The 18,844-nt window shown below is 39.7% G+C and overlaps 1 protein-coding gene across 3 annotated transcripts in view; it reads left to right on the top strand.

Annotated features, from left to right (window-relative positions):
* Positions 1 to 17,201, top strand: part of INPP5F (inositol polyphosphate-5-phosphatase F) — a 43,277-nt gene extending 26,076 nt beyond the window's left edge. For 2 of the 3 annotated variants that reach the window (XM_083506109.1, XM_083506110.1), the window contains exons 5-20: positions 515 to 682; positions 883 to 939; positions 1,808 to 2,006; positions 3,334 to 3,513; positions 4,586 to 4,653; positions 5,734 to 5,858; positions 6,465 to 6,542; positions 8,397 to 8,517; positions 8,881 to 9,009; positions 10,308 to 10,425; positions 10,949 to 11,147; positions 12,013 to 12,084; positions 12,223 to 12,296; positions 12,742 to 12,870; positions 13,552 to 13,639; positions 14,512 to 17,201. In XM_083506109.1, the coding sequence (XP_083362235.1) occupies positions 515 to 682; positions 883 to 939; positions 1,808 to 2,006; positions 3,334 to 3,513; positions 4,586 to 4,653; positions 5,734 to 5,858; positions 6,465 to 6,542; positions 8,397 to 8,517; positions 8,881 to 9,009; positions 10,308 to 10,425; positions 10,949 to 11,147; positions 12,013 to 12,084; positions 12,223 to 12,296; positions 12,742 to 12,870; positions 13,552 to 13,639; positions 14,512 to 15,673 (2,967 nt within the window). In that variant the 3' untranslated portion in view covers positions 15,674 to 17,201. Of the gene's footprint in view, positions 1 to 514; positions 683 to 882; positions 940 to 1,807; positions 2,007 to 3,333; positions 3,514 to 4,585; positions 4,654 to 5,733; positions 5,859 to 6,464; positions 7,996 to 8,348; positions 8,518 to 8,880; positions 9,010 to 10,307; positions 10,426 to 10,948; positions 11,148 to 12,012; positions 12,085 to 12,222; positions 12,297 to 12,741; positions 12,871 to 13,551; positions 13,640 to 14,511 lie in introns of all 3 variants that reach the window. The other variant, XM_083506111.1, reaches the window with a different exon arrangement.
* The last annotated feature ends 1,643 nt before the right edge of the window (positions 17,202 to 18,844 follow it).

Raw genomic sequence — 18,844 nt, 5'->3', positions numbered from 1 at the left:
TCCAGAATGGATCTCGTTCACAACCGGAGGTACCACTGTGTTCTAAATATCTCTCCTGACTTGAAATCTAAAATGACATAATACCCTATACAGTGGTACCTTGGGTTACATACGCTTCAGGTTACAGACTCTGCTAAACCAGAAATAGTACCTCGGGGTAAGAACTTTGCTTCAAGATGAGAACAGAAATCGTGCTCCGGCGGCTCGGCGGCAGCAGGAGGCCCCATTAGCGAAAGTGGTGCTTCAGGTTAAGAACAGTTAAGAACGGACCTCTGGAACGAATTAAGTACTTAACCCGAGGTACCACTGTATGTATCTTCCAATCTACGTGACCTGAAGAAGCAAGACCTTAAATTTGTAGTTGACTTCTATGGCTGACCCATTTGCTTGATGAGGACAAAGGTCAAAGGGTGGGAGATCTTGCTGGGCTGGAGTTTGTAAAAGTATATATTTGGATATAAAATTAGTCAAAGTAACATTTCCCCAACCAGCCTAATATTTTGCTGTTTCACAGGTTAAAGAAAGTAAAGAGAAAGAGAGACTGGAGAGGCGGCTGCTGGAAGAACTATTCAAAATGTTTATGGACTCGGAGTCTTTTTATTACAGTTTGACTTATAATCTAACAAACTCTGTGCAAAGGCAAAGTGCATGTGAGAAGGCTAACTTGCCACTCTGGAGGAAGGTAAGGTTGTCTGTTGAAACATTATCAGTGTTTTGAACGAACACTTGGATTCCTGTGTGCATGTATCTGATCTTATTCATTTATCTGTAAAACCAAGAAACATGAATTGTTTCCTGTTGGTTTGTGTTCTGATAAGGATGAGTTTGCATTGTTCTCTGGTTTTCGGATGGAAAATATTTACATTTTAATTTCATTTTCAGGTTGATGATAGATTTTTTTGGAACAAACACATGCTAGAAGACTTGATCAATATTGGTGTGAGTAATGTTTGCTATGAATATGTATTTTGTTTAGAACCTCTGCATAGAAGGTAGAAAGCTGTTCTGCTTGTTTTTACTTCTTAATCAAATTGATTAGTAAGGAGATTCTTCAGGCTTCATGGGTCTCATTCTAACTTTCTGCAATATATATAATTCTATAATAAAAATGTAGAAACCTAGTGTGGAAGGGGGAAATGCATAAAATGACATATTCATCAGACCATAGGAAGAGCCATTGGTCAGAGGTGCCATCTTCGGAAGAACATTGAGGAGGGGTCCCACACAATGTCCTGACGTCGCTCTGTTCTTGGCTCTGTATTTGGCTTGAACAATGCAGGGCCCCCTGGAGTTGGTGCCTCTGCCAGTGGCCCATCTACTCCATCATTCTGTTGTCAAAGGGACCGATCTGATGCCTATAGGAAGCTTGCATGTAGGACCTGAGCATAAGAGCACAGTCCCCTTTTGCAGTTTCTAGCATCCAGAAGTGTGCTGCCTCTGATTATGGAGGCAGAGCATAGCCATCAAGGCCTGTAGCCATTGCTAGCTTTTACCTCCATTAATTTGCCTAAATGTATTTTAAAGCCATTCAATTTGGTGGCTATTATTACCTATTGTAGGAACGAGTGTGAAGAAGAACTTCCTTATATTCACCCTAAATCCTTCCAACAATTAGCTTCACTGGAATTTCTTGAGTTCTAGGATTACAAGAGAGCGAGGAAATATATATCCACTTTCTCCATGCCTTATAAATTTCTATCATCTCACATTTTCTCCAAACCGAAAAAGTCCTAAATGCTGCAACCTTTCCTCCTAGGGGAGTTGCTCCATCCATTTGTACTTCCTTCATTTCTTTTTATCTTTGTAGAAATCTGAAGTGGATTTTTGGATTATCCCAGTCATCCAGGGATTTGTTCAGATTGAAGAGCTTGTAGTTAATTATAATGAAGCATCAGATGAAGAGAAAAGCAGTCCCGAAACACCACCTCAAGAGCCAGTCTGCGTGGATGATATTCACCCATGTTTTCTTGTGGCCCTTATCTCACGCCGAAGTCGCCACAGAGCTGGTAAAGTTGCTATGATACCTTTCATGCACTGTTTAATAATAGAAAAATATTGATCGAATCAAGAACTTGAAAAGGTTGCAAAGATTCTTTTTTCAAAAACTCTGTTCAGCTGATACTCCATGCCTTCTCCCACCCCCCGGATGACTGTACACCGAAAAAAGTATTGCTCTCTTTTATTCCTTGCACCATGTAGAGAGAAGTAGTGCTAGTAATCTTTATTTTGATGGGATTAAAGCTACACATTTTTCAGATTTGCTTTCCAATTACATTGATCCTGAATTACATTGAACATGGATACCTGTCTGATTTGGGATAATGATATAAAACTACATTACTTGCATTCTTCTGTGCTAGTTTTTGTGTAAAGGGGAAAGAAAGACTTGGATGATAAGGCAAGTTAACTGCAAGGACATTCATGGGAGGAAAACCTTCCTTTCTCCTCCACACTATCCTGTGCTACCTCCAAAGCCTTTTTTGCGGGGAGCACAGGGGAGAGGAGGGGATTGGAAACTTTCCTTATGTGGACATCCTTAATAACTTAACAAAGCTATTGGCTTGGATCCTAAAGTTATCAACAATTATTTAATATGTAGAAACATACACATTTCTAATTGAATTCTCTTACTGATAACCTGTGTGGCTGGCAATAACTTTTCCAACCGCTTTGCAGGGCTTGCCATCGCCATATAAATCAGAAATGGTAATAAACACTGAGGGTGGAATTCATCATCATACTCTTCCAGTTGTTCCATCTGTGCAAGCATTGCCAGACAGAACAATCCTTCCTTCCTTTGTCCCACTGCATTGCTATTCTGGGGGTTCCCTCCCATGAGCCAATTTCAAGGTATGAAGGGGGAGGAGTCGGGGGGGAAGCCCCATTGTTCAGGTAGATGTCCTTGCACATGACTTCTGCTGATGGGGTTTGCTAGGTGAATCCCACCTTGAATATATGCCACACCCCTGCCCCCCCAAAAGGAATTAGTTTTCATAGCCCTGTGTATTCATTGTGAGGAAAATAAGCTGTTTTTAAAATAAAAACTGGCTAAATAAATTGAAATACATAAAATAAATAAACTACATAAGATTCACTGTAGTCTTCTGAATTTACAAATTGATTTCAGCCTTCTAATTCCCCCCACCCCCAAATATCTGCTGTAGGACTAATTTAATCTACTGATAGCAGTTTGACTTTTGATTTGACATTTTTGATCTCTTCATTCTTTTGCTATAATGGAGTAGCATTTAACAGCTGGAAATTATGCTAGCAAATACTATGTATAGGATTGCTATATCCTTCCTGAGAATTCTTTGTTGTTATTTTTTAAAGGAATGCGTTACAAACGGAGAGGCGTTGATAAAAATGGGAATGTGGCGAATTATGTGGAGACAGAACAATTGATTCACGTCCATAACCACACCCTCTCTTTCGTTCAGACAAGAGGCTCAGTGCCTGTGTTCTGGAGTCAGGTTGGTTACAGATACAATCCCCGGCCACGACTGGACAAATGTAAGCGTTGGTACCTTACGAGTGATTTATGCTCTTACTACAGCATTTGATAGACTTAAATATTTATAGCTATGTTTCAGGTCGTAGTAAAGTCACTTTTGTCCCTTCACATGTACCTGGAGTATTGTCATTGCTGTTATCCCCATACTCCAGGATATAGCAAGCTGCTGCTCGCATTATTTGACACTCAATTGGCAGAGGGACAGTTCCCAACGGGACAAGTGCCACTTGGATGTGTTGTGTGAACACTGTAAACCAAACTTTTTTTGAGTTCTTAAGGGTGGCAGGGGAACAGTGATGTTCCAGGTACACATAAAGAAGGGTATTAATTTAATAACGTAAACCTACAACCCTTTGTTTGACATCCTTCTATGGAAGCAACCACTCTGCAAAATAAATTCCTTATGGCATCTTGAAACTTGCACAGATCACTTTATATGGAATCAGATCAAAAGCCTGAAAGTCTTGAACGTGGCTGTTAAGTTAGATCAGCTGAGAGCATGCTACTTGTAAATTCATAATCAAGATGAGAATGCCAGAGATTGAACCTGAGTTGTACTCTACCGCAGAATGTTGCTTTACTACCCCTTCCCCATAAAGCACAGCTTTTCGAGCAAAGTAGAGATGAAATCACATTCTTGCATTCACTTGACATTTGAGGATGATAATACTTAAAATAGTGCTGAGTTTCAGTTTAAGTATTTCCAAGTGTATTAGAAAGGTCCATCTCCCCAGGGGTTTCTTATAGTGAATTAGATGCACCTGTTCATTTAACCTGGTAGTGAAGATGGTTGGGATAATAGCAAGCTGCAGCATTAGATGGGATATCAGGCTGCAGTTCTGTTCTAGAGTGGTACTGAACTGGAAGAAAGAGTTCCCTATGGAAATATGTTCTGGAATTCATTTATTCTCCAAAATTGCCCACATTCATCTCTTAGCGGTAATTTTCTCGTTCCTATGAATTGCTTTCCAGACTCCTCCATGCATGTAATTCCAACGTGGCCCTGTTAGAATACTTTAAATGTGCCCATTTCATCCCCCAAGCTTCCTTAAAAATGTATTTTTTTTGCAGGTGAAAAAGAAACTGTTCCATATTTCCGTGCACATTTTGAAGAACAGTTGAAAATTTATACAAAACAGGTGGGTTTCCAAATTATTACAAGATCATATATTAAAAGTTTGGAACTATTGTAATGGTGATGTATATCTTTTAACTTCTGAAGAATAGACCTAAATGGTCGCATTTCATATTGAAAGCTGTTTCTGTTGATAATAATAATAATAATAATAATAATAATAATAATAATAATAATAATAATAATACTCCGCCCATCTTCTTGGGTTTCGCCAGCCACTCTGGGCAGCTTCCAACAAAATATTAAAATACAGTAGTTTGTCAAACATTAAAAGCTTCCCTAAAAAGGGCTGCCTTCAGATATCTTCTAAAAGTCTGGTAGTTGTTGTTCTGTTTGACATCTGATGGGAGTGCATTCCACAGGGTGGGTGCCACTACTGAGAAGGCCCCCCGCCTGGTTCCCTGTAACTTAGCTTCTCGCAGTTCCAACCATTGGAACAACAGTTACAGTGTTGCCTCGCAAGACGAAATTAATCCGTTCCGCGAGTCTCTTCGTCTTGCGGTTTTTTCGTCTTGCGAAGCACGGCTATTAGCGGCTTAGCGGCTATTAACGGCTTAGCGGCTATTAACGGCTTAGCGGCTTTAAGAAAAAGGAAACAAACTCGCAAGAACTCGCAAGACGATAGGGAAATTCGTCTTGCGGAACGACTCAAAAAATGGAAAACTCTTTCGTCTTGCGAGGCATTCGTCTTGCGAGGTACCACTGTACAACCATATAAGGTGACATGCTTAGGACCAAACAGCAGCTGTATGCCAGAGAGCATCCCAACTATTGTTGCTGCCTTGGCAGGTCTCTGCACATTTGTGTATGCGAACTCTTTTTATCCTAATCCTGAATGTTGGAGAACTAGGAGAAAAGCAACTTTTCCACCATAATTAGCCCATAATGTTGGATTACATGTAATTAATTGATGGCACTCTAAAGGACACAGTTTCTGAGGGAGCTTCTAGCACTTATTGAGAAAGCACACAGCAGTCACCTATAACTTCTCCTAGACTAGACATATTTGCCCCTTGTGCATACTTGTTAGATTTCATTTGTCTTATGTACTTGTTTGCATTTTTATTTTGATAACTTTTAACAGATTATCATTAACTTGGTGGACCAAGCTGGACGAGAAAAAATTATTGGTGATTCTTATCTTAAACAAGTTTTAATGTACAACAATCCAAGTCTTACATACGTTTCATTTGACTTCCATGAACACTGGTAAGTCTGTCGAAATGTCTTATAGCAATTTAATACAAAAATGCTAAATCATTCCATTCCATTACATGTTTCTTGTAAGCTGGTATAGTATGGCAGGTGTTTTCCAGAGCTAAGTTGTGCCTCTGTGAATGTTTTCAACATCTTTGTAAAGTGTCATTTTGAAATACTGTCTTTATAAAAATGTTAGGTGAGTATTTTCTTGTATGTGTTCATACATACTGATGTCAGAGAGTGAATCAGGATTTTGGGCATGTGCATAGCTATTCAAGTTGATTTGTCTGTGACAGATATTAGAAAATGCTTTTTAAAAATCTCCATAAGGATTATTTTTTTTCCAGATTTTGTTTGATATAAAATATACAGTACTGCATTTCTCTAAGAGTAAAAATTCAGTGGAATTTTTAATCTTACTCTTCAAACAATGACCTGCACAATTCCTTATCTGCACCCCCCATGGTCGTATTAAATTATGTGTTATTTTTAATACACCTATGTAGAATTGTACTGACCATTATTATATAAGCATCTCTCGGATGAATTTCCATGTTCTTGTGTTGAAAAAAAGAAAAAGAAATCAGTAAATTGTATTTTCTTTGTACCTTTTAGCCGTGGAATGAAGTTTGAAAATGTTCAAACATTGACAGATGCCATTTCGGACATAATCACTGATGTGAAGTGGTGCTGGTTAGTATTAGCATGTTAATTTCACTCTGAAACAGAAAATAAATTTTACATAAATGATTGCATGCCACTTGCCCCCTTGTAATGATACACATGCTGCTTTATAGGGTAGATTATTCTGGCCGGTGATTTACAACTGGTCCAAGATGAGCTTGTATATCCCTCGAAGTACCCAGTATACACTTTGGCAGTTCTTCTGGGCCGGCTGCTAACTGGGAATGCTTGGTTAGTAGAAGTGGCCAGGGAGCTTTTTACCATCTTATGTTCACAACTGGTGTACAAGTCTATTTGGAGAGGATAAGACTTTTCTCAGTTATCATTGCACCTAGTGATGCCCAGGCTGGATTACGGTAATGCATTCCATTTGGGCTGCATTTAAATACAGTTTGGAAATCTGGCTGCCCAAGTAATGATGGGGTTAGGTTATCAGATCAAATGGAACCTATATTTCACCAGTTGCTGGTGCATATCTATCCTATTTGAAAGTGCAGGTCCTAATAACCTTTGAATGGTGTGGAACTAAGTAGCCCACACTTTTCAGCAGCTGAAGCCTTATTTATGTCTCTGCCAGGAGAAAAATTAAGCTTGAAGGCATATAGGGCAGAGATTTTCTCAGTGGTGACCAGTATGGAACATACTGCCAATTAGAGAATGTCAGGACTCCATTGCTGCAGGCCTGAAGTCTTCTTTGTTCTTTGTCACATTTTCTTAAATGGGTTTTATTCAGCTGCTGAATTAAATAGTTCTTAACCATAATTACTGAACTGGATATTTAGGCATAATTACTGAGCTTGGTTTCATCAGTGGTTATTTTAGTTACTGTTTGGATGTTTTTGTTACTCATGTTATATATTTTATGGGAAGTTTCCTTAGAAGGCTTTTGACTCTTAAAGGCAGCATATAATAGTGTTAATAAAATTAATTAGGAGAGTTTTGGACAGTATTTAAAGCTAAGGTTAATAAAACGATGGCATCTCATCAGTGATCATACAGTTACCTCACACAGAATGGGTAATGTTTAGGTGCCCTTTTTGAAGGACAAGAAATTAGTTTCTTGAGAGTAATGTTCTTTGTTTCCCCTGTCACGGGTGGGGAAGCTTTTTGGCTCCATGGTCCATATCCTTAATGGGATTTCTGTTTGAAGACAGCAAACACTGCTTTTTGCAAGCATCGTGACAATCAAGAGAAACCCTGCTTCTTGCAGATCCACTAAAAGGGGGCTTCTCTAGTGAGCAGTGATATGTCCTGCAGTGCGCCTGTAAGAAGTGCAGCGATACTTGTAAAATACTGGGTGTAGTTTCTCTTCTCCCCTATTCTTCTCTCATCTCAAGCCACCCTGTCCAGACCATGAGTCAGCCATCCTCAGGAAATAGGGGAGAAGGGGAAAGAAAGCATGCTGTTTGCAAAGGCCTCTAATTATGAGAAGAGAAGGAGAAGAGGGCCTAAAGCTGAACTAGTCCCCTCAAGCTGGACAAGGGAGAACCCAGGAGAACTGAAGGAGCCAGGTGCAAGACTAGCAGAATGGAAGAGGGGAGGGAGTTTCAGACAGCCCTTGCCACACTTGTTTGAACTGAGGAGGATTTAACCCCTGCTCATCAGCTGATGAGCAGGGATTAAATCCCACTACTTTGACTGTGCAGGCACTCAGACGATGCAGAATTTAATCCTGCCATCCCACCCATCATCCGGATGGGTGGGGGTGGTTTAGGGAAAATGAAATTGTGGACCAGATTGGATCCCCTGTAGATGAGCATTATGGATTAGTCACTTCCAGTAAGAGTATATTTTTTTCTACACCAAGGGATGTAGGATCTTTTCACTTTAAGCTTTCTAATATTTTTCTTCACTTTTTGCAAGGGTGGACCAAGCTGGAGTGATTTGTAAGCAGGAAGGGATTTTCCGAGTTAACTGTATGGATTGCCTGGATCGAACCAACGTTGTCCAAGCTGCCGTGGCCCGTATAGTTATGGAACAGCAGGTACTGCAACTTCAGTTTTCAAAAACCTTGATTAATGAGAACTATGTGAAATATAGTCAATTAGACTAGTATGGAATGTGTGCATAGTCTATTCATACTTAAATTGCTTCAGAATAATTCTTCTAATGTGAAGCATGATCTTAGTGGAGAACAGTAGTTGTTACCCTTGCCATGGTTGCACAAGTAATATACGCAAATTCAAATTTTTGTTTGCTGTTTGGAGAACAAGGTTTCAGTGGTTAACAGACAAATGGAATAAACTTGCTTTCTGTAGCTTCAGAAGAAAGATAACAGCCCTACACTCCTAGAGTAAAAAAAGACAAAAGAATGGCATTTAGTAATAACAATAAAATTAAATTCCAGTTGAAGAAGTTGGGTGTGATGCCACCGGAACAACCACTGCCAATGAAATGCAATCGGATCTACCAGATTATATGGGCTAACAATGGCGATGCCATAAGCAGACAATATGCTGGAACAGCAGCTTTAAAGGTAAAAACATTTCACTTCAAGTAAAAATAACTCTTAGGGTAATCCTTTTCAGTTTTGTTAATTGAACTTATAACAGGAATAGTTTACAAGGTTTATGCAGGAGCTTATTGTTTTGGTTTAACACATCACATCTTTCTTAATGTACAGGACTTCTGCTGACTGGGCTGCTTAGGTGAATCCCATCCATAGATCTCACTGTTCTACAGTTAATACTGTAGATCAGGGGTTCTCAAACTTTCTACCGATGTGGCCAGCTAGAGACAGCTGAAAATTGCTGAGGCTCAGCAGTCAAAAAAACTGCAGTATTGGGACAGAGCCTGTCACAATATAGTGGCAGATTGAGGCAGAGTTTGGAATTAATCAGATGGCAGTTCCAGGCATTTTCTAGTGATCCAGTCGATCTTTGAAATTGCTAAATTCTTTATTACAGCATTTTCTTTGTAGGAAAAAAATCCATAGCTCAGCTTTCCTCCAGCTAATTACAGGCATTTGCTCTTGAGGTATCATGAGTCAGCCTTCCCATGTAAGGCAGAATTTGTTGATCCAGAGGGGTCTAAGTAGAAAGGTATTTCCCCTTCCCACCCACACAGGAATCTAAACATATTTTTACCTGTCTCCGGTGATTTCTTTTGCTATACTCCCTTCGCATTTATTTTCCTTGCTATTCACCACCCACCCAGCTGCCTGTCTCATTCAGCCCTGCTCCCTGATCTTCTTAGGTTCTCTCTTCTCCTATAAGAGCTTTCCTCCATTATCCTCTTTTCTCTTTCCAGTTTGTTTAACAATAATTATGATAATAAATTATTAACCTTTTATCTTAAAAGTTTCCTGCAACACCTCTTCTGGCTTTCCCCCTCCCTCAGAAACCTTCCATTCCTCTTCCCCCATCTCCCTTGAACTTCTGTGTCTCCCAATCACTGTTACTCAGCATGCGAAGAGTTGCTGATGTTGGCATTGATGCAACCAAAAGGCTGTGGAATAGCTAGTGGGGTGGGATAGGCAAGTGAGGAGGGATTGTGCAGACTGAAACACTGAGGCCCACTTTTTGAGAAACCCCAATACAGACCTTGTGTTTAGAATCTGTAGATATGTTTTATAGAAAAGGGACATATTTCAAATGGTGACTCTTAAATAAGTGTGATTTAAACATACAGGAGTACATTTTTAAAAAATGAGATATAACTCTCTGCTTCTGAAAGATGTGTTTCTTAAAGCAGTTGAAAGTTAATGTTACTTAAGATGCCTCTCGTATGAATATCCAATGCACTGAGTATTCAAAGATGTGTTTTGTGCAATAGGGTGATTTCACAAGAACTGGTGAAAGGAAGCTGGCAGGAGTCATGAAAGATGGTGTTAACTCTGCAAATAGATACTACTTAAACCGCTTCAGGGATGCTTATAGGCAGGCAGTCATTGGTAAGATAGTTTCAGTCAATTTCCATACTGAATAATTGTCTACTATGTATCTGTTGAATTTTCTTTTCATGTTGGTTTCTTTGAAATGTTAAAGGTGTTTGGGTCTGTGTTTTCTACTACTAAATAGTTCAAAATATTGTTTTGTGTATTTTTAAAAGTATGAACAAGACTGACTCATTTTAGCTGAGCTTTCTAGAAGTTTTGGCAATAAAACTCTCCATTTGTAATCAGTGAATTTTTAAAAAATACTTCAGTCTTGAATCATGGTGGAAAAGGCAGGGAAGACGCATAGTGAAATCCACTTGTCTCCTAAAGATAATGAAGGCATGCCCCTTGTAACTTGAGCATTGCTTAGGTCTTGGTTAAGAATTTCAAAATACCTAAATCCCAAGAGTCAGAGGTATAGCTTAATCAAAGCAGTCCATTTAGTAACTTACCACCAGCTTTATTCCTGTTATGCATTGATATTGTTATACATTCATTATGCATTCAGTGTTTTTTGTTTTGTTTTGTGTGTGTCTAGATTTAATGCAGGGCATTCCTGTGACAGAGGATCTTTATTCCATATTCACAAAAGAGAAAGAACATGAAGCGCTGCACAAGGAGAACTTGAGAAGTCATCAGGAACTGATTAGCCAGTTATTGCAAAGTTACATGAAGTTACTATTACCAGATGATGAAAAATTCCATGGTGGTTGGGCACTTATTGACTGTGACCCAAGGTATGCAGAATGTTCTATGGTTATATAGATCTTAAAGTACCATGGCATCTTTCACAGTGACCAAATGTGTAATGAGGTGGTGGAGGGATACAGTGGGGACTGGGGAAGAGGTGAGTCTAATTGTTTTTCAAGTAATTAGAGGGCATATTTTCTGATTGTGCTCAACCTCTGGTACATGCCCTCCTAACAACAACCATTTATTATTTATATGCCACCCATCTGACTGGTTTACCTCAGCCACTCTGGGTGACTTCCAACAAATTAAAACACCAAACATTAAAAACTTCCCTATATAGGGCTGCCTTCAAATGTCTTCTAAAAGTCAGAATGTTGCTTATTTCCTCCGCAAGGTGGGCATAGAAGGCCCTCTGCCTGTTCCCCTGTAACCTCACTTCTTACATTGAGGGAGCTTCTGCTTCTGTCATTATTCTGTATGTTTTGTTTTAAATTGGTTTGCTGCATTTATTGTATTTTCTGACTTGGAGCTCCCCTGGGAACTTGTTTTGAAAGTGGGGAAAAATCACTATAATAAATGCTGCCATGGTAATATCTAAAACTACCCATGTTGGTGTTTGGATCATTCAGGATGTTACCACACCTATGCTACAACTCCCTGAGGGTGTTACAATGGTACCTCAGAAGAGTAATTTAGTTTGAAATATACAGCAAAACAAAATTTTGAAGAAGAGAAGGATTTCTAGGTTTTATTGACAAAGTATATGAAGCAAGGCATTAGTAAACATGGTTGTTGTTGTTATTACTAATGATTGACTCCATAGTAGTTGCAGGGTATAAAAGGCTTCAGAAAAGTGCTGTGAAATTTTCATGTCATCCTGTGTAAAATACTCTGTTCATTTTTGTTTAGCCTTGCGGATGCTACTCATAAAGATGTGGATGTTCTCCTTCTGCTTTCTAACTCAGCATACTATGTAGCCTAGTAAGTAAGATTCTTTCTACTTTACACATTGAAAACAAAGATATCAGAACATCTTTGCTACTTTTTATTGCATTGTAATAGGATTCAGGTGTGATTCAATCCAGATCTAACTCTGGGCATTGATGTCTTTTTGTCTAGTTATGATGATGAAGTAGATAAAGTAAATCAATACCAAAGGCTGAGCCTTGAAGATTTGGAAAGAATAGAAATAGGTAAGTCCTCAAAGTTGTTGCATTTTTGCTGTTCTCTCCTCATTTCCTGCCTAAACTTAAGGTATTTGTCACAATCATTGAAAACACATGAATGAATAACAGTCTCTTCTATATATTGAGCATCCAGGATTTGCTACATTTATATGCCCCCACATGTTGTCAACATTAGCAACGCAAGAGGCGCAGTACAAAAGGCAAAAGAAGCAAATCCATTGTACCAACTATGTCCTTATATGTAATGCATTTACATAATAGAACAGCAGAGGAACATTCTAGGAGGGCAGTTGATCTCAGCTAAGTCAGCAGAGGGTGGTCTCACTGTTACACTTCTCCCAGTGATGTAATAAAGTAGAATGGCTGCTTAGGAAAAGAGCTGAAAGGTTCAGAGGTGTTATTTAGAAAGTTATGTTCTTTATTTCTAAAAATATTCGTGCTTTTTGTAAAGGTCCCGAACCAACTCTCTTTGGGAAGCCCAAGTTCTCGTGCATGAGGCTCCATTATAAATACAAAGACACAAGTGGATATTTCCATACTCTTAGAGCGGTGGTGCGCAACCCTGAAGAGGATGGAAAAGGTAACACACTTCTACAAAGATTTTAGAAGAGAGGTAAACCACTTTTCCCAAGTCTGAGAACTGCATATAGAAAGTAGAGCTAAACAATTGAGTTGAATTAAACAAAATAGGTTCACTGAGAACAAGAAGGAAAGGACTTGAGCAGAAAAACTCAGCACTCCACATTTCAGAGCCTGGTTTTTTAGTCAATCAACTGAATTAATCAACATGAATTATAGATGCCAACTCCTTTAAGGCCCAAACTTTGGTGTTCTCCCAACTTCACTCCCTTCAATATCTGGAAAAAAGGAGGAGGAGGGATAGACTGCAGGGTGGAAGAGAAGCTTCCCTTGTATTTATGTTGGCCCTTTGGCTCTTTCAGTGACACCCACTCCACCTGCTTTGTATGTGAATGAAGCAGACCTGCATTTAAATATACATTTAAGAGGAGATAATACTTTATCCAATCAACAACTAGGAATAGTCCTCGTTCTTTTATGCTTGTGTTCAGCTATATGGCTGCAGAATGATGGGTGTCTTTCATTTCCCATGGCTTTATTCTGAATGGCTCCCTTGCCAGGTTAAAAGTGAGACCAATAGAAAAGCTTCACCGAAGCATCTACACAATTTTCACAAAACAAAAGTAATAAGAGAGAATATGCTCTATTCATGGCTATAATGGACAAATAACGTGCATTTCAGATACTCTTCAGTGCATTGCGGAGATGCTGCGAATCACAAAACAAGCCATGGGGTTAGATGTAGCCATTATTGAGAAGAAACTGGAGAGGTGAGTTAATACCCTTCCCTTACTTATTGGAGTCCCAAATCACTTGAATCATAATACTTGTACTGGTTGCTTAAAGCAGCTGTCTACTGACAATTAGTAACTAAGAGCTTATCTGCACATGCATACAAGTATTACAGTACCCATCTACAAGTTTTTGATACTGTGCCCCTTGGGAGAGTGTCATTATAGGTTTTTTAAAGAAAAACATGTGCTGAATGAGGTTGGGGGAGCAAGTCCACAAGGAGTGTTCTCTCTTCAAGGGGCTTTGGGTGCAGAGAAGGAAGATGACTGTCAATGCCTAGCTGTCTAGGAGAAAAGTATGCAGAAGCTAGTGCTGTATTTATGTCTCACTAAACAAAAAAATATATGTCTCACTAAACAAAAAATAAACAAAAAAAATTGGGACGCGGGTGGCGCTGTGGGTAAAAGTCTCAGCGCCTAGGACCTGCCGATCGAAAGGTCGGCAGTTCAAATCCCCGCGGCGGGGTGCGCTCCCGTCACTCGGTCCCAGCGCCTGCCAACCTAGCAGTTCGAAAGCACCCTCGGGTGCAAGTAGATAAATGGGGACCGCTTACCAGCGGGAAGGTAAACAGCGTTCCGTGTGCTGCGCTGGCTCGCCAGATGCAGCTTGTCACACTGGCCACGTGACCCGGAAGTGTCTGCGGACAGCGCTGGCTCCCGGCCTCTAGAGTGAGATGAGCACACAACCCTAGAGTCTGTCAAGACTGGCCCGTATGGGCAGGGGTACCTTTACCTTTACCTTTAAACAAAAAAATATTTATTAGATCGGGTCTGAATATTAAGCAATGTGTTGAAAGTATATCTGAATGTACGTATATCAGAGGAAGTTACTGATCTTCTTAATTCTGCAGGAAAAGCAGTAAACCCCATGAGGACATCATTGGTATTAGATCCCAAAACAGAGGCTCCCTAGCCCAAGGAAAAAACTACTTAATGAGCAAGTTCTCATCTCTTAATCAGAAAGTGAAGCAAACCAAATCCAATGTAAACATGAGCAACCTGAGAAAGTTGGGGAACTTTACGAAGCCTGAAATGAAAGTCAACTTCTTAAAGCCGAACTTGAAAGTGAATCTTTGGAAATCTGACAGTAGTCTTGAAACCATGGAAAATCCCATGGCAGATGCTAAAGCCAACGTAGAATCTGACATTGAGATCTCCTCAGATAATGATTCCTTCCATTCTGATGAGTACCTTACAAATTCCAAATCTGATGATGACCAGCAGTTCATGGACTCCTTGGAGAATGTGGGACAGATAGATTATGTTCTGCCCAGTTGTGGTATCATCGCCTCTGCTCCTCGGCTAGGCAGTCGGTCCCAGTCGATAAGCAGCACTGACATCAACATTAGCATTCCTGTTCCTTCAGAAATCCACGTGACACACTATGAAGACCAAACTAACAAGTCTGAATCGGAAGGTAAGGGACCCCAGGAAACTCCTGCCACAGACAATGCTGTAATAGAGTTCACTAAGCCAATTGATGCCTACTGCCACAGATTTGTGCAGGATGCTCAAACTATGATGACAAGTGTTTCAGAAACAGAGATGAATTCTCAAGAAGCTCAGCAAGAGTTGGATCGCATTAGCAATAACGCTTCTAAGAAAACTGAATCTTGCTTGGGAACAGCTGTTGAGGCTCCTTCCAGACCCTCTAAATTGGATGTACCATTTTCAGAGTCCGGATCACAATTCTTAGCAGTAGAAAACACCAATGCTAAGTCTCATAACACTCCAGGCTCCTCATCCAGTGTACTGGAAGCTGGGTCAGGGTTTCATATGACGCCTTCACCAGCAGAGAGTAATGGCAGTAGGGCAGTCTCTCCTTTTGCAAAGATTCGCAGCTCTATGGTTCAGGTGGCTAATATTACACAAGCTGGTTTGACCCAAGGAATCAGCTTTGCGGTGGCTAAAGTCCAGAAGAGCCCGGCTGAACCAGAATCCGTAAATGAAATTCAGCAAAATGAACTGAGAGAAATGTTCACGCAGTGTCAGACACGGATAATTCAGATCTAGAGAGCACACGCTTCAGATTTAAGTTGTACATATTGCTAAACAAATGGTTTGTAACGGCCCCTTGAGGGGAGGGGGTGAACCAACTGCCACTAAGTATTGGTATCAAAAAAATGCCAGTAACTATGTTTACAGAAAGGTTTGGGCGATGCTAATTGGGTTCTGAACAGGTTTCAGAATTATCCTCAGGCAGCTGAGCTGGTGAAGGTAAAACTACTAAACAGGTAGCTCATACACCAGTGGTTGATGTGCATGTTAAGTTTGCGTGATCAATTGCACAGTTATCTTTTGAGACCAGTTTCTATAGGCCTTCTGATTTATGTAGAAGGGGGTGGTACTGAACACCTGTCAACCTTATTAATCTTGCACTGTACCAGTGAACTATTTTACTCACAGATGACATTCTATTTATTTTTCAGACTAACTTTTTTTATTTATATTTTTAAATTTGTTTTCTTGTTGCTCTAGTTGCATTCCTAAGGGAGGTGGTCTCTGCAGAGGAAGGACTTAAATACCTATGCCTGTGGGGGGTGGTTTACTCTCCTTCCTCTCCCATCGATTCCTTGCTTCTTCCTACCTCTGTTAATTTATAACTATGGTATCTAGGAGCAATCAATAATATAGTAATGAGTAAAAGCTTGCAGGGCAGCTGCTGAAAAGGTTTTTTTCTTACAACAATAAATAATCTTTTAAAAAAACATACGGTGTGTCTGCAAGCTATTATGTGTCTTCTGTAGTGAAACTTGACACCCTACTCTTAGGCTGCAGCCTTTTTTTCTTTTTGAGGAAAAACAAAGGTCTAACTTTAAAAAAAAAATGTCAGGTATGTGCTAGTGTGTTCATATGAGGAGACAATTGCCTAAATAAGCACGAAAGCACCAAAAAGGACATAATCTAAAACATACTCATCCATAAAATCATACTGCTGATATTTAAAATCCAATTAATGCAAAGTGTTTCGAAACAGTTGTAGTTGTAATCAGTTGTGAGACCAATTCTGGCTTAGTCACAGTACTGGTGGGGAATGAGGCCTCATCTAAACGTTTTCCTGGGAATCCAAAAATCTGATGTGTAAGAAGTAATTTCATATATAGCTCATTCTGTTATTTCCCAGAGGAGTCTTGTGACTGATGTTCTACAGTAGAATGTAGCAGTAGAAACAACATTGGATTCTGCTAAGCTTCATAGCCTCACTAGTCCTCATTCTAGAGCCAGGGTCTCTGTATGTTAGTACATGTGTACTATAGCTAGACTGCATGTACTGTTCTAAGCAGTTAACGAGTGTCATAATGGTGGTATGATGTCTTTGAATATCTCTGCTATAACAGAAGTGATCATCACCTTAACCTGATTGTCCTTGTCTAATACTTTTGATACTGTTTCCATTTTGTTATTTATTTCTTATTACTGTAATGTGTATTCCTTTTTTTGGAGTGTCTGTATAAATTTGTGGGTATATTTAAAATAATATTGTATTGTTTTAATGTGGGAGACCTATATAAAATATTTTAATAAAAAATACTAATAGTATTTGGTCTAAGTGTTTGAAATGCTGAGATCCTTTTTAGTTCTTGAGTTGCTGAATATATATAGCCTCTCCCCATTGTTGGTCCGAAACTGACTCCGTATTCAGTATCTGCCTTTGGTTTGGTGTACACATGGTACATGGTTTATCATGGTTTATGTCGACTATAGTTAAAGTTGAAGCATTTAACAGATGATCACTTAAACTGTGCCAGAGAAGACACACAGGCTAGGTGAGTAATAAGACAATGATTTCCATTATTTCTAATGGGAACATTCCTAATTTGTCATTTGTCTGTTCCCTCCCTCTTTCCCTCCTTCCCATGGTGTCTGCCTGAAATTGCTGCAGCAAATCAGTAAAAGTTAAAGGAAAAACTGATTTGTCTGATCTCTGCTGCTCCACGATTTGTCTTACCTCCCTCTCTTTCTCCATAGTTTATGCTGGAAATGGCTGCCACTGACCAGCAAAGTACAAACAAGTAAGGGAATGGGCAAACTTTGGCTGTTTGGATATCTGAATCAGCCGTTTGTGTAGCAAGGTTTGGGTATACTTCTTTGTGTTCAGATAGCTGAGATTTTGGATACACATTCTGATAGTGAGACCAGCACGCCATTAAAGGCAGCAATAGCTTGCATATAACAGTAGGTTATGATTAATGTTAACATGGTTTATAAAGCTACAAACCCTGGTATACTAGTGACTTCAGTATAATTCAACCTTTAACGAGTTAAGGGGCTGGGCTGGGTTTGCACTTAATGCTATGCCATGCTTGAATAAACAGTAGTTTTGTTACATACATGAACCAGACTTTTGCATCAATTCCTCAGACGTTTGAACAGTCAGTTTATATAGTCCACAGCCCTATTTTAATTCTATTCAGTTTAGGATTTTAAAAAGAAAAACTTCAGTTTGAAGATGTTTTTATGAAAGTATCTTATCCCATTTCTTTTAAGGTCAGCTGCACTGATTTGCCCTAGTCCTCCCAAGAAAAGGCATCATGTATTACCATACTGGTGCTAGATTGCAGGAATGCCCAAACACCTACCATGCATAAATGGAGACTTGCCACTACTTTTGCCTTAAGGGAGTCTACAAGATTCCAAACATGGAATATCCTCTGGCTAGACATTAGTTGATTATTCATGCATTGATTAAATCGGTACCTTATATGTTGATAGTATTGGCTTCTACTCCACTCCCTCTTTTGTTTCTACAAATAAGGGCCTCCTCCCTGAACAGGTATTCATCTCTGAATGCCACAGTGGATATATTTGACCTGGATGTGGTGTCAACATTGCAATGATGCAGCCAGATTGCACATTAGACGGATGTATTGGTGGCAGTGGACTTGTGACCTTAGATAGCAGCTTGCCACTTCTGCAACAAAGGCTGTAAATTATGCAAGGTGCACCAAAGCCCCATGCATATTACCCTCAGTAGTGTTGTGTTCTGCCACAGGACGGAGGGGTGGGTAACTGATGCTGTAGAAGCTGCACAAATGAAGTCAACTGCAGCTCTGTGGGCTTTCTTCCAAGCTAATAATGCAGAACACCTCTCACCACAGGAACCTTGAAACTTTCCAAGGACTTTTTTTGGGGGAACGGGCAAAATATAAAATTGTTGTCCTGCACAAGGGTGATGCCTATTCA

Source organism: Podarcis liolepis (assembly GCF_965112155.1).
Source record: "Podarcis liolepis genome assembly, chromosome: 5".
Classification (NCBI taxonomy): domain Eukaryota; kingdom Metazoa; phylum Chordata; class Lepidosauria; order Squamata; family Lacertidae; genus Podarcis; species Podarcis liolepis.
The sequence above is the reverse complement of the archived record's forward strand: the minus strand, read 5'-3'. Positions and strand labels throughout refer to the sequence as shown.